The sequence below is a fragment of the Zingiber officinale genome, chromosome 2B (assembly GCF_018446385.1).
Source record: "Zingiber officinale cultivar Zhangliang chromosome 2B, Zo_v1.1, whole genome shotgun sequence".
NCBI lineage: Eukaryota > Viridiplantae > Streptophyta > Magnoliopsida > Zingiberales > Zingiberaceae > Zingiber > Zingiber officinale.
Window position 1 is genome coordinate 3,870,213 of NC_055989.1, and position 12,753 is coordinate 3,882,965.

General features: G+C 42.4%; 2 protein-coding genes across 2 annotated transcripts; one reads left to right on the forward strand and one right to left on the reverse strand.

The window, feature by feature from the left end:
- Positions 1-2,488: 2,488 nt before the first annotated feature.
- LOC122045117 (calcium-transporting ATPase 7, plasma membrane-type-like) lies at positions 2,489-5,727 on the forward strand. The gene has a single exon (XM_042605189.1). It carries the CDS (start codon positions 2,582-2,584, stop codon positions 5,621-5,623), a length of 3,042 nt encoding a protein of 1,013 aa, XP_042461123.1. The 5' UTR covers positions 2,489-2,581; the 3' UTR covers positions 5,624-5,727.
- Positions 5,728-5,854: 127 nt separating this feature from the next.
- LOC122045118 (eukaryotic translation initiation factor 3 subunit D-like) lies at positions 5,855-7,687 on the reverse strand. The gene has a single exon (XM_042605190.1). It carries the CDS (start codon positions 7,667-7,669, stop codon positions 5,918-5,920), a length of 1,752 nt encoding a protein of 583 aa, XP_042461124.1. The 5' UTR covers positions 7,670-7,687; the 3' UTR covers positions 5,855-5,917.
- Positions 7,688-12,753: the final 5,066 nt, after the last annotated feature.

Sequence of the window (12,753 nt, forward strand, 5' to 3'; positions counted from 1 at the left end):
ATATTTTTTTAATTTTTCCTAGTGGGTCATGACTGCATCAAATGAATACTTAGATTAGCCTTACTAGACCAAACTCTAATTGATATAGTGAATAACTATTGATTCTGTTAATTTGCACATGAATATCGGAAGTAATTTTCTAAACACTGTTTATTATGCATAATATCAAAAGATGCACAATCAAACTCGATGTTTGAGAAGAAATGACGTGACAACAAATTCTTATTGATCTAAATTTTCTTACATTAACCCAAATAATTATTTATATAGACTCCAAATTCTAAAACATAAATAAAGGAAAGAAATCTTAACATAAAGAAAAATTCTTAACATATTAAAAATTTAAAATATCCTAAACAGTCTTAAAATTTAAAAATATAAAAGACAGAAATTATTTAAAATATCCTAAATACTAAACAAAATAAAATTAAAATTAAAATTGTTCATGTGTTCTTATCACTAATCCAACTCTTAAGCGCACATCATGATATAATATGACAAGAGGACTATTTTTGTATGATAATTATGTTGTTGAAGGGTTTTTGTGAAAACTACCAATTCCAAAATGGAGTCTTGACTCCTTGCTAGAGATCATTCAAAAATTATCTACTAAAATGAAATTTTTGTTCAGTATAAAAAAGAATTTGATCACCTGGGCAAAAACTACCATAATATTTTAAGGTTTATAACACACAAGCTAAGGCTCGACGTTCTTGACATGTGATCCATGTAGATTGAGAGAGGATTAGTGAATAATTAAGACTTAACGGAGGTTCCATTTCATGCAGTGTAAATAAACATTTGTGATGCTTAATTATTCAGGGCCGTCCCCATGGTTCATCTGTGCATCTGGTATTTATCCGATGGTTGATGTTAAATTTTCAGGGAGCCGGATAGGGTTGCAAATGAGCTGAGTCGAGTTGAGTTTTAGGGTGTTCAACTTTATTTGATAAGGTAATCATGCCAAGCCGAGCCGAGCTTAAAATGAATCAAGCTCTTAAAATGAGTGCTCAAACTTGTCTTGGTTTATTTTTTATGAGCTTGAGCTTGTTTGAAACTTGGCTTGAGCTTGATTAGTTTAGATATTATTAAGCTCTCAATTCAAATTTTGCTTGAGCTTGGTTCGAGCTTGGTTCATTTAGATGTTATCAAGCTCTTATTCAAGCTTATTTGATTGTTTGAAATTTTTAGTTGCTTGATTGGGTATTGAACTTGATAATTTAAATTTATTTATTTATTTTATTTTATTTGATTATTTATTTAGCATATTAAAAAGAGTTTTATTAATAAATATGGTTCATGAATATTGTTCATGAACGTTAAATAGTTGAACACATATGTGTTCAAACTTGTTTATTTAACTTAACAAGTTGTTCAAACTTGTTTGTTTAATTAATCTTATATATATTGAACGAATATGAACAAACTCTTACCAACCCAAACATCAAGGTTGTTCACAAACGCTTGATTCATTTATAGCCCTAGAGCCGAACCAACTACGTACAAGTGAATGAAGGGTACAAATATCTTAACTGAGCCAAATAAGATAATTAAAAATGAATCATTCTAATTGAGGAAGATTCTAATTGGAATAATTAACTAATTTATTCAATTAAACTAGGTAGAGGAATTTGGAAATTAAAAACTAATTTACATAATTGAAATTTAAGGAACCAAATTAAAAATAGATTAAGAGTTAATTAAATTTTAATTTGAATATAATTATAATTTAATATTTCAAAAATTAATTTGAAGTGAATTGGAAATTAATCATTTTAAGGAGTTAAAAAAAATTAAATGGGTGAAGACCATCTTATTTTCAGAATTAAATAATTAGTTAGTTGATACTAAATAGAATTTGATCTTATCTTTGCTAATTAGTTTAAATCCAACGACTAACACTAAATGCCATTGTCTATGAATAGATGCTCTAGGTTAAATGATCAAGTACTCCATACATCTCACTTTAGTGATTTTTTTTTAATATATATATATATATATATATATATATATATATATATATATATATATATATATATATATATATATATATATATATATATAAAGTCAAAGGGAAAGCTCCAACGAACCAACTCAAATTTAAAAACAAAACGATATCAACTTAACAACCATTTTAATAGATTAATTTATTTTAAGTTTGCTAACTTACTTATCAAATAAGTTTCTAAGGTATTTAAAAAATCAATAAAAAGCAATTGTACCTGAGCCGACTTACTTTTTTATTCTTCAATTCAATCGGATAATTGCTGAATTGGACGATTTGGTCAACAAAACGCGGATCCCGTAGATTATCAAGCTTCTAGCTGGAAACTTTGTAGCCACGGCTAAGCAATCGCTACCGACTTACCACTTAATTCCCTCTCTTGTTACGTGGCATGCTTCCGCGACATCCTTCCGCGCCTAAGATTCGTAAACTATATAAATCCAATGCATTGGAGTTTTTCAACATTCAAATTCACAATCTTCTACTACTGTTTGATTCAGTTCATTCGATTTGGTTGAATACCGTCCAGCACCTCTGTTTGATTCTGTTGCAGAGCAGCCCGTCCCGATCGATAGAATGGACCTTAATGCTGTTGATTTCCTCATTGGCCCCGGCCGGCGTTTAGGAGTCTCGTCGCCGCTCCGGCGCTGGCGCATTGCCTACCGCACGATCTATTCCTGCCGCGCTATGTGCTCCCTCGTCACCAAGAAGTTCGCCATCATCCACCGCAGCAGCTCGTACGTCGCCATTGATGTCGAAGGAGGCGACTCGGCACCATTGGCTTTTTCGAAAGTCACGGATGATGGCAATCTCAGGAAGCTCGTCAAGGAACGGCGCCTTGAAGACCTCCACCGCCTCGGTGGATCTGCCGGTCTCATCCGTGCGCTCGGCTCTAACGCCGAGGCAGGGATACACGGCAGCGCCACCGACCTCAGCTCTCGGAGGGCGGCGTTCGGATCCAACACTTACCCTAGGCCGAAGCCCAAGGGCTTCTTCCACTTCGTGTTCGAGGCGATCAACGACCTGTTCATCATTATCCTCATGGTGTGTGCGGCCGTCTCCCTCGCCTTCGGTATCAAGGAGCACGGCATTAAAGAGGGGTGGTACGACGGTGCCAGCATCTTCCTCGCCGTCTTCCTCGTCTCGGCTGTCTCTGCCGTCAGCAACTTCCGTCAGATGAAGCGTTTCAACAAGCTGTCTGCGGAGTGCGATAACATCACCGCCAGCATCGTCCGCGATGGACGCCGGCAATCTGTTTCCATATTCGACATCGTGGTCGGCGACGTAGTCCTGCTAAACATTGGCGACCAAGTCCCGGCCGATGGAGTCTTCCTGCAGGGGTACTCTCTGCAGGTGGACGAGTCGAGCATGACAGGCGAGAGCCACCCGGTTGACATCGACGCCGTCAAGAACCCTTTCCTCACTTCCGGCGTGAAGGTCATAGATGGCTATGCCTCAATGCTCGTCACGGCCGTCGGCACCGACACGATGTGGGGCGAGATGATGGGCTCCATTACCCGCGAGACGACAGAGCCGACGCCGCTGCAGGAGCGGCTTCAGAGGCTGACATCAAGCATCGGAAAGATCGGCATCGCCGTCGCCACTCTGGTCTTCGCCATGCTCGTGGTCCGCTACTTCACCGGAAGCACCGAGGGCGACGATGGACGGCCCAAGTTTGACAAGCACAACACCAATGCCTCCGACATCATCAGCGGCCTCGTCAACATTTTCCAGGACGCTGTCACCATCATCGTCGTCGCCATCCCCGAAGGCTTGCCGCTCGCCGTCACTCTGACGCTGGCTTTCTCCATGAAGAGAATGATGAAGGACAACGCCATGGTCCGGCGGCTCTCGGCTTGCGAGACCATGGGCTCAGTGACCACCATCTGCACCGATAAAACAGGGACCTTAACGCTGAACCAGATGAAGGTCACCCAATTCTGGATAGGAAAGGACCAATGTCCGCAGGCGACCTCGATTGCGCCGGGAATTCTGGCGTTGCTACACCAAGCCGTCGGATTGAACACCACCGGCAGCGTCTACCGGCCTAACGTGGCGGCGGAGGCAGAGATCACCGGTAGCCCCACGGAGAAGGCTCTGCTTTCGTGGTCAATTTCGGATCTCGGAATGTGCGTCGACGAAATGAAGAAGAAGTGCGCCGTCATCCGTGTCGAAGCCTTCAATTCGGAGAAGAAGCGGAGCGGAATTTTGGTGGAAGAGAAAGCCAGCGGAGCGACGATCACGCACTGGAAAGGAGCCGCCGAGATGCTTCTGGTTCGATGCTCTCATTATGCCGACGGGAACGGGAGCGTTAAGCTGATAGATTCCGAGGCAAAATCCAAGCTCGAAGCTATCGTCCACGACATGGCTGCCTCCAGTCTCCGCTGCATTGCCTTCGCCTACAAGAACACCGCCGGAGCAGAGGACTCCGAGGTCAACCACGGCGAGGAGCCAAGGCTCGATGACACTGAGCTCACCTTGCTGGGTCTCGTCGGTCTAAAAGATCCGTGTCGCCCGGAGGTAGCGCGCGCCATCGATGCTTGCAGAAGTGCCGGAGTTGGAGTGAAGATGATCACCGGGGACAACGTGTTCACTGCTAGGGCCATCGCCGTCGAGTGCGGGATAATCAAACCAGAAGACTTCGACGCTTTGGTCGTGGAAGGGCAGGAGTTCAGGAACTACTCGCCTGAGGAGCGCATGAAGAAGGTGGACCGGATCCGGGTCATGGCGAGGTCGTCACCTTTCGACAAGCTGCTAATGGTGCAGTGCCTGAAGCAGAAGGGGCAAGTGGTGGCGGTCACCGGCGACGGAACGAACGACGCGCCGGCGCTGAAGGAGGCCGATGTGGGGCTGGCGATGGGTATCCAGGGCACGGAAGTCGCCAAGGAGAGCTCTGACATCGTGATCATGGACGACAACTTCGATACGGTGGTGACGGTCATGCGATGGGGGCGGTGCGTCTACAACAACATCCAGAAGTTCCTACAATTCCAGCTCACGGTGAACGTCGCCGCCCTGGTGATCAACTTCGTGTCCGCGGTGGCCACCGGCGCCGTGCCGCTGACGACAGTGCAGCTCTTGTGGGTGAACCTGATCATGGACACGATGGGGGCACTGGCTCTGGCCACCGACACACCCACCAAGGAGCTGATGGAAAAGCCGCCAGTCGGCCGGACGGCGCCGCTGATCACCGGAGTCATGTGGCGCAACCTGACGGCGCAGGCTCTATTCCAGGTGACAGTGTTGCTGCTTTTCCGTTTCCGAGGGGAATCGCTGCTGGGTCTAACCGAAGCGGAGAACAACACGATGATCTTCAACACCTTCGTGCTCTGTCAAGTCTTCAACGAGTTCAACGCGAGGAAGCTGGAGAAGAAGAACGTGTTCCAGGGGATGCACCGGAACAAGCTGTTCTTGGGGATCGTGGCGGCGACGGTGGTGCTGCAGGTGCTGATGGTGGAGTTCCTCAGGAAGTTCGCCGACACGGTGAGGTTGGGATGGGGCCAGTGGGGGATCTGCGTCGGCATCGCGGTGGTCTCGTGGCCGATTGGGTGGCTCGTGAAGTTTCTGCCGGTGGCTGAAAATCCATGGCGCCAACTCTGGACCCTCGTCAAAGGTTGAGATGGCCGACAATCTGTGTGTTACTTATTAGAACAGCTCATAATTTTTCCCTTCGATTCTCAGAAGAATTCTTTCATTTAATATAAAAATTTATGACATTGTCAGTATAATTGAAATGAAAACAAAGAACTTGTCTCAGAATTTCTAGCCTGTTTAGCTGAGCAAGATCGTGATTGAAATGGAAGACTCTTTCACCGTATTATTTCTAAGAAAAGTTGCGGAATGAAAGGAATGAATGACCACAGAGAGAGAGAGAGAGAGAGAGAGAGAGAGAGAGAGAGAGAGAGTTACAGTTCAAGCGGGAGAGGCAGTGGCAAGCTTCTCCCCATCTGCACCGCTCGCCTCAGCTTCCGCGGCGGCATCCATGGCACTGGCGACTGGATCTTCTTTCAGCGGCTGCACCTGCTCCTCCTCCGGGAGTGGCTCCTCCACGTATTCGTTCTCGAAGGCATCTGCCGGGACCTCGTAGATTCTTACCTGCGGCTTGACTGGATCCTTCACCAGCACATATTTGCCCTCGTTGAGCTTCATGCAGAGATCGACGATCGACTTCACGATCCCCCACATGTTGGAGGTGTTGAGGTTGATCTGGGCGGCGAAATCCTTGGGCTTGTAGCCGGTGACGCTCAGAATGACATGGTTGAAATGGTCCCTTGGGTGGACTCTGGAGACGTAGCCCAGCTTCATCAGATCTGCACCTGCAAGGAGGGCCTGTGCGGTCCACTTGGCTAGCTTGTTGGCGTTGTTCTTCAGTTCGGTGGCGAGAACGGCTCCTCTCTGAGTCTCGAGCTTCTGCCTCCAGTCCACTCCAGAGTATTTGTGATCGAACTCATTGAGTGCGTTGAGAGTGAGGAACCCTCGCTGCCCCTTGACGTCGGTCGTGCTGTGCAGCTCACAGCGGGTGATGAGATAGGTGCCCTCATCGATCTTCCATCGGCGATATCGGTATGCAACTGAGGCAACATCCTCGCCCTCGGAAGCAAATGGGTTGGGCTCATCAAAGGTAGCCTTGTTGCCGTCCCGCGCGAGGACCTGCTGCGAGAAGTTCTGGTTGATGTAAGTGGCCTCGATGGCGAGGGAATGGATGGAGTTGATGTCCTCCTTGGCCTCCGGGAGGAGCTCCTGCGAGCTCTCGTTGACAGAGAGGAGGTCGAGTTGAGATCCGTCGCGTTTGTCGAAGAAGAGCTTGTTGCCGACGCGCTGGATGATGATGTCCCAGGAGTATACGGACCTCGGTGCGCACATTAGGGCGGAGAGAATGGCATCAGTGGCGAAGACGGTGGCCTTGTCGTCGGCCGCGAGGCGGCGGATGACGGGGTCGTCGGTGGTGGTGACCTTGAAAAAGTTGCGGGACTTGAAGTGCTCGAGGCGGCGCTCGTTCTTGGGGTTGACGCGATCGAAGGAGCGGTCGTAGGACTCGAGCGCGCCGCAGATAAGGAGGTCTTCCGGCGGATCGGGCACGGAGAAGGAAAGCTTGGAGAAGGTGGAGAAGGGGATCTGGTCAAGCATGGTCCACTCGGGCTGTATGTCGACGGAGGACTTGAGAGCGGGGGAGTCGCGCCGGGAGTTGCCGTATCCGGGGCCTCCGAAGGGCGCGGAGGAGCGGCGGTTGAGGTGATACAAGCGGTCACGGCGCGCGCGCTCCTTCTCCGCCTCGCGCTTCCGCGCCTCGACCTCCTCATCACGCCGTTGCGGAAGCTGCGGCCGCTGGTTAAATCTCCATCGCGGGCCGAACTTGGGGCGCGGAGGGGGCTTGCCGTCTACGAGTCGGAAGGAGGAGTCGTCAGCGCCAGAGGCGGCGCCGGCGAAGGACTCGTCGAGGGCGAAGTCGAAGACGGCGTCGCGGCCGCCGCCTGACCGGGAGAAATTAGGGTTTCGAGTCCAGTCGGCGACACGGCCGAGCTTATCAGATCGGGAGAAGGGGGCGAAGGGGACGTTAGCCAGTAGTGTACCCCCGCCGTGCTTGGGATGAAGGAGCGTCGCCGGCGTCTCCGGCGGACCCCATCCGTCGGGGTTGAAGGGGACGAAGCCAACGTCGAAGCCCATTCGCGCGCTTCGCTGAGTTTCCAGTTCCGGCGACGGCGGCGGAAGGAGAGCAAGACGAGGGCAGATGAAACGCTCTTGTTCTTCTTATCGAACTGAAAGGCATGTGGCGTGGGGCTTATAAAGGAGGTGGCAATCGATCCCTACTTCTCGTCGACGAAGCTTGGGCACACATTTGGGCAGTTAATTGAATTGGGCCGGACCTATTTTGGCCTGATACTAATGATTTGAGAAAACAAGACAATTTATATATAAAATCGTCCATCATTCTTTAATATTTACCAAATTGTAGAGTTTGTCTAATTTGTTTTACTTTCATTCCTCCAATTTAACTCTACTCTTGCGATCTAGAATTCGAGATTCAATTACGATATATTATTAAGAATTATTCTCCTTAATGAGTAATGGACCTGAGAATATTGACGGCCAGGATGTTAAAATGAGCCTACATGTGCAATTTCCTGATTTACTACTTTCGTTGACCCAATTAATCGTCGTAGGTTTAACATTACGTCACCTGATTAATCTTTTTTTTTTGCTCCCAAGATAGAATTGAATTGGCTACTGCAAGACAAAACTTGCTACAATGGACAAGAGTTGATTCTCGATAAAACCAAATGACAACCCTCACTCACAATGGCCAACTACGGCTTCACGATTTATCTACTGATAGATGATCGTGAAATTCACCGTGTGAGATCGCTAGATGACAATTCTACCTTTGCTACAACAATTAGGGCACATAGAACAAATCCAATTCCCAACCAAACACTCGAGTTGTTTGTACCTCAACCGACCTCGAACGATAAGATGGCGCTAACTCAACTCGTAATTTCACTTCGGCTGCGCTCTTCCAAACACAAGAGATTAGTAGACGTTCTACTTAAAGATAATCGAAAACAACAACCACAGGCCGAACTACAGTTTATATTTCTTGTAAATAAAGCTGAGGAATCGAAAACAAGGGTAAAGAAAGAACATTAATGAAAGAGTTTCTCCCCTAATCTCAATGGAACTACACAGCTCTAGATGTTGTTGATCCCTCCACACCACAATGCTACCCTCTGCACATAACTTGTAGTGATTCTATTGGTTAGAACATTCATATACAAGGGACCCCAGAAGTGTACAATATTGTACTCAATTTGCCATAAGCTTACTTTTAAAAATTACAGTGTAAATGCTACAAAGTAGCTCAATTAAGCAGATTTAGTAAGAACACTAACAGGTATTGTTCAATATAGATCACAAAATACAGTAGTAATGCTGAATAATTGAATAGTGAAATGCATGTAAGCAAATGTTTGTGCCAGTAACCACAAAGAGGGAGTCGAATGGCACGCAAACAGCAAACTGCAAACTGCCAGTAGGTTTAGGCAACAGGGATAAGAAGGAAATCAAAGAGAAGTTGGTGACCTTGGCAAGGTTGCCCTTGTATCAAAAAATACACAAATGAGCTAACAATTAGGAAAAGAGGTTTGGTCTTGATGCTTTAAATGTGGTTTTCAACTTCCTGCTCGGAGGGCTAACTTTCTTAAATACAAGAGGAAATTTGATTTTTGAGTCATGGAACTGCTTGGTGCTCTCCCTCTTCCAAAGTCTAGCAGGAATTGCAGCTGTTTTTATTATCTGAATGCAGGGCCGTCTCAAGATTCCTTGAGGCCCTAGGCAAAAAAATTAAAAAACAAAATTTTTTAATATATTTTTAATTTTTTTTAAACATTTTTCATTTAGATTTGGGACCAAAAATAATAATTTAAAATAAATATTTTTAAAATTAGTTATTAAAAAGAATTAAATATTTTTTAAAAAAAAGATAATTTTTTATATAAAATTTAGTTTTCTAACGGGTATTTTGATAATAATTTTATTTTTTATTAATAAAATTATTAAATTATTTAATCTTTTTAGTTAGAATGTCAAATAGACTTTATTAATTTTAATTTTAAAAAATTTATTTTTACTAATGCATTTTACTTTGAATTTTATGATAAAAAAATCTCTAATTCATATTATTATCGAGAAATAAAAAGAAAGAGCGAGAAAGAAATATTATCGGCAAAGGAAGAGAAGGACGTTCTCTGCAAGTATCATCGGTGAGGAAGGAGAAACATGTAAAATCGCTGATGAAAAAAGAAAAGGGCACAATGCACTGATGATAAAACTATTAAGATTTTTAAGAAATATTGAGGAGAAAAGAATTCATTAGGTTTTATAAGAATAGTATTACTAATTGTAAAATAAAATGAGAATCAAAGTAATAATAAAAAAAGAAAGAAATATGTCAATTTAAAAATGAATTATATTTAAGGTAGAATAAAATCTCATATAAAATTATGGTAGACAATTAATGAGAAAATAAAGATAAGTACAAGGTATAAATAGGAAGTGGAATCGATAATCAATTAATTGACAAGGTGTCATTAATGAATTAACAAGACATTTATAATTAATTAATATTAATGATGCTAATTTAATTTTTTTTAATATCTTTAATTAATTAATCAATGGTCCCCAATAGAAGGTATAAATAGGAAGTGGAATCGATAATGAATTAATTGACAACGTGTCATTAATGAATTAGCAAGACATTTATAATTAATTAATATTGATGATGCTAATTTAATTTTTTTTAATATCTTTAATTAATTAATCAATGGGCCCCAATAAAATTGGGGCCCTAGGCATAGATCTTAATGGCCTATGCCTTGAGCCGGGCCTGTCTGAATGCCATGATACCTTACTCGATGACGTGAGGCCATCTCATCGTACATCTGATCAACAAAACGATTGAGGGGGCGTTTGGTTCTTTCCTAGGAATAGGAATCGGAATGGGAATCATTGTATTGTGGAATGGGAATGGGTATGAGCATGGATATCACTCTTAAAAGCAATGTTTGGTTAGTTACATATTTTCTATCGGAATAAATCAAAATTTCCTTTTTTACCCTTAAAAGAAAATAAGAGAAAAAAATTAGATGTGAGAGAAAGATGAATGTGAGAGAAAAATATGATGAAAGAGAATGATGAGAGAGAAAGTCTCATGAGAGAGAAAGTGTGATGAGAAAGAATGAAGAGAGAGAAAGTGTGCTGAGAGAAAATGAGAAAAAAGAGTGTGATAGGAGAGAGCATGATGAGAGAAGATGAGAGAGCAAATATGATGTGAGAGAAAGTATGATGGGAGAGGATGAAGAGAGAGAAAATGTAATGTGAAAAATGAGGAGAGAGTGATTGATGAGAGAGAAAGTATGATGAGAGAGAAAATGTGATGAGAAAAAAAGAGAACAGTGAGTGATGGGAGAGATTAAAGAGAGAGAAAGTATGATGAGAGAGAAAGTGTGTTGAGGGGAAAAAAGGAGGGAGTGTGACAAGAGAGATTGAGGAGAGAGAAAGTATGATGAGAGAGAAAGTATGATGAGAGAAAAAGAAGGAAGAGAGTGCAATGGAAGAGATTGAGTAGAGAGAAAGTATGATGAGAGAAAAAGTATGATGAGAGAGAAAGTGTGATGAGAAAAAAAAGGAAAGAGAGTGTGATAGGAGAGATTAAGGAGAGAGAAAGTGTATGATAAAATGATGAGAGAGAAAATATGATGAGAGAGAACAAGGAGAGAGAAGTGATATGAAAGAAAAAATAAATAAATAAATATATTTTGATATTTGATATTAAGGGAGAAAATTTTAGTTTTAGGTCAAGGGTATTTTTGGAATAAGGGAATATTTTGATTGATGAAAATAGGGTAATGAGTCATTGAAGGGGAGGTACATGGGAATGAGTTATTACCCAATTTCAAGGATTCATTCCCTTATTTGCATTCCTATTCCTATAATCCAAACATTAACAATGACAATCAATGATTCCCATTCCCATTCCCTACTCCTATTCCCCTAAACCAAACGCCCCCTGAGAGTTATCAAGCGATCCCGAAAACCCACCAGAACTTTGATTTGGCGAGGACATCATTCGTCGCCCACAGCTTCATCTTGTAGACCTTGGGGTTCTCATCGGTCGCCGTAAGTAGCGCCCTCCCAACCACTTGATGCTGATGGAACTGCAACCAGGCAGAGAAAGAAGTGACTAGAAAATTGCCGGCAGTAAAAGAATCGGAGAGGAAGAACTGCCGTGGTGACGGAACGAAGACTGACCCCGGCGAGATCCGATCACAGGAACGAATTTATCTAGAATGTGGCAGCGAACCCTAATCTGGCTAAAATTGGGCGGTTCCTTGAAAAGGGTTTTGATTAAAAAAAAAACATCTTCTATAAAATTGTGTTTATCTTTAATGGCATGAGTACTTAATATAAAACTATACTGTGTTTACTCAGAAATCTAATACTTGATATTAAAAATATCATTAAGATAAAACCCGCCCTGAATGTCTGAACTTCCAACCTTCAACATCCGCAACGACTACAATCCTCCGTTTTTCCAACTGAGCTAAGGTCGTCAGGCAACAAACAAACGTCCATAATTTTATAAATAATGTTAAAATTCAAAATATGTACTCGGGCATTCTTATGTCGTCTCAACTATTCTTGAGGCCCTAGGTAAAAAAACAAAGACCTTAATATTTTTTAAAAAAATAAATATTAAAAATATTATTAGAGACATTTAATTTATTAGTAAAATTTAAAAAGACAATTTTATACATTGTCAATGATTATTTATGCAATCAGAAAAGTGACTAACTATGTCACGTAGTAATAATTTCATTTTGGATCAAACTTCATTTTTTTATTGGTAAAATTTATAAAAAATAAAAAATATTTTATATTAACTAATTTGACCCATTAATAAATTATTAATATACTATTAATATACATTTTAATTACTATGCTTCTTTTAAAAAATATATCAATTAATTTAAATTCCGATGAAGGTAAGTCTCCATAACGAGTAAAATTTATTATTATGTGACATAAATGTAATAGGTCAAAGTAATAGTCTAGTAGATATAGACACTACGTATAATAGACCCTTTCTTAGGATCTCATATTAGTAGGACCTTCGTGAACCAAGCTGTCTTTTATCAATTTTAATTTCGATAAATTATCAATTAAATTTATTTAGTCAAAAATATTTAGCTAGT

Excerpts from the sequence above, each read along its gene's own strand:
- LOC122045117 (XM_042605189.1), top strand. The coding sequence starts at position 2,582 with ATGGACCTTAATGCTGTTGATTTCCTCATTGGCCCCGGCCGGCGTTTA.
- LOC122045118 (XM_042605190.1), bottom strand. The coding sequence starts at position 7,669 with ATGGGCTTCGACGTTGGCTTCGTCCCCTTCAACCCCGACGGATGGGGT.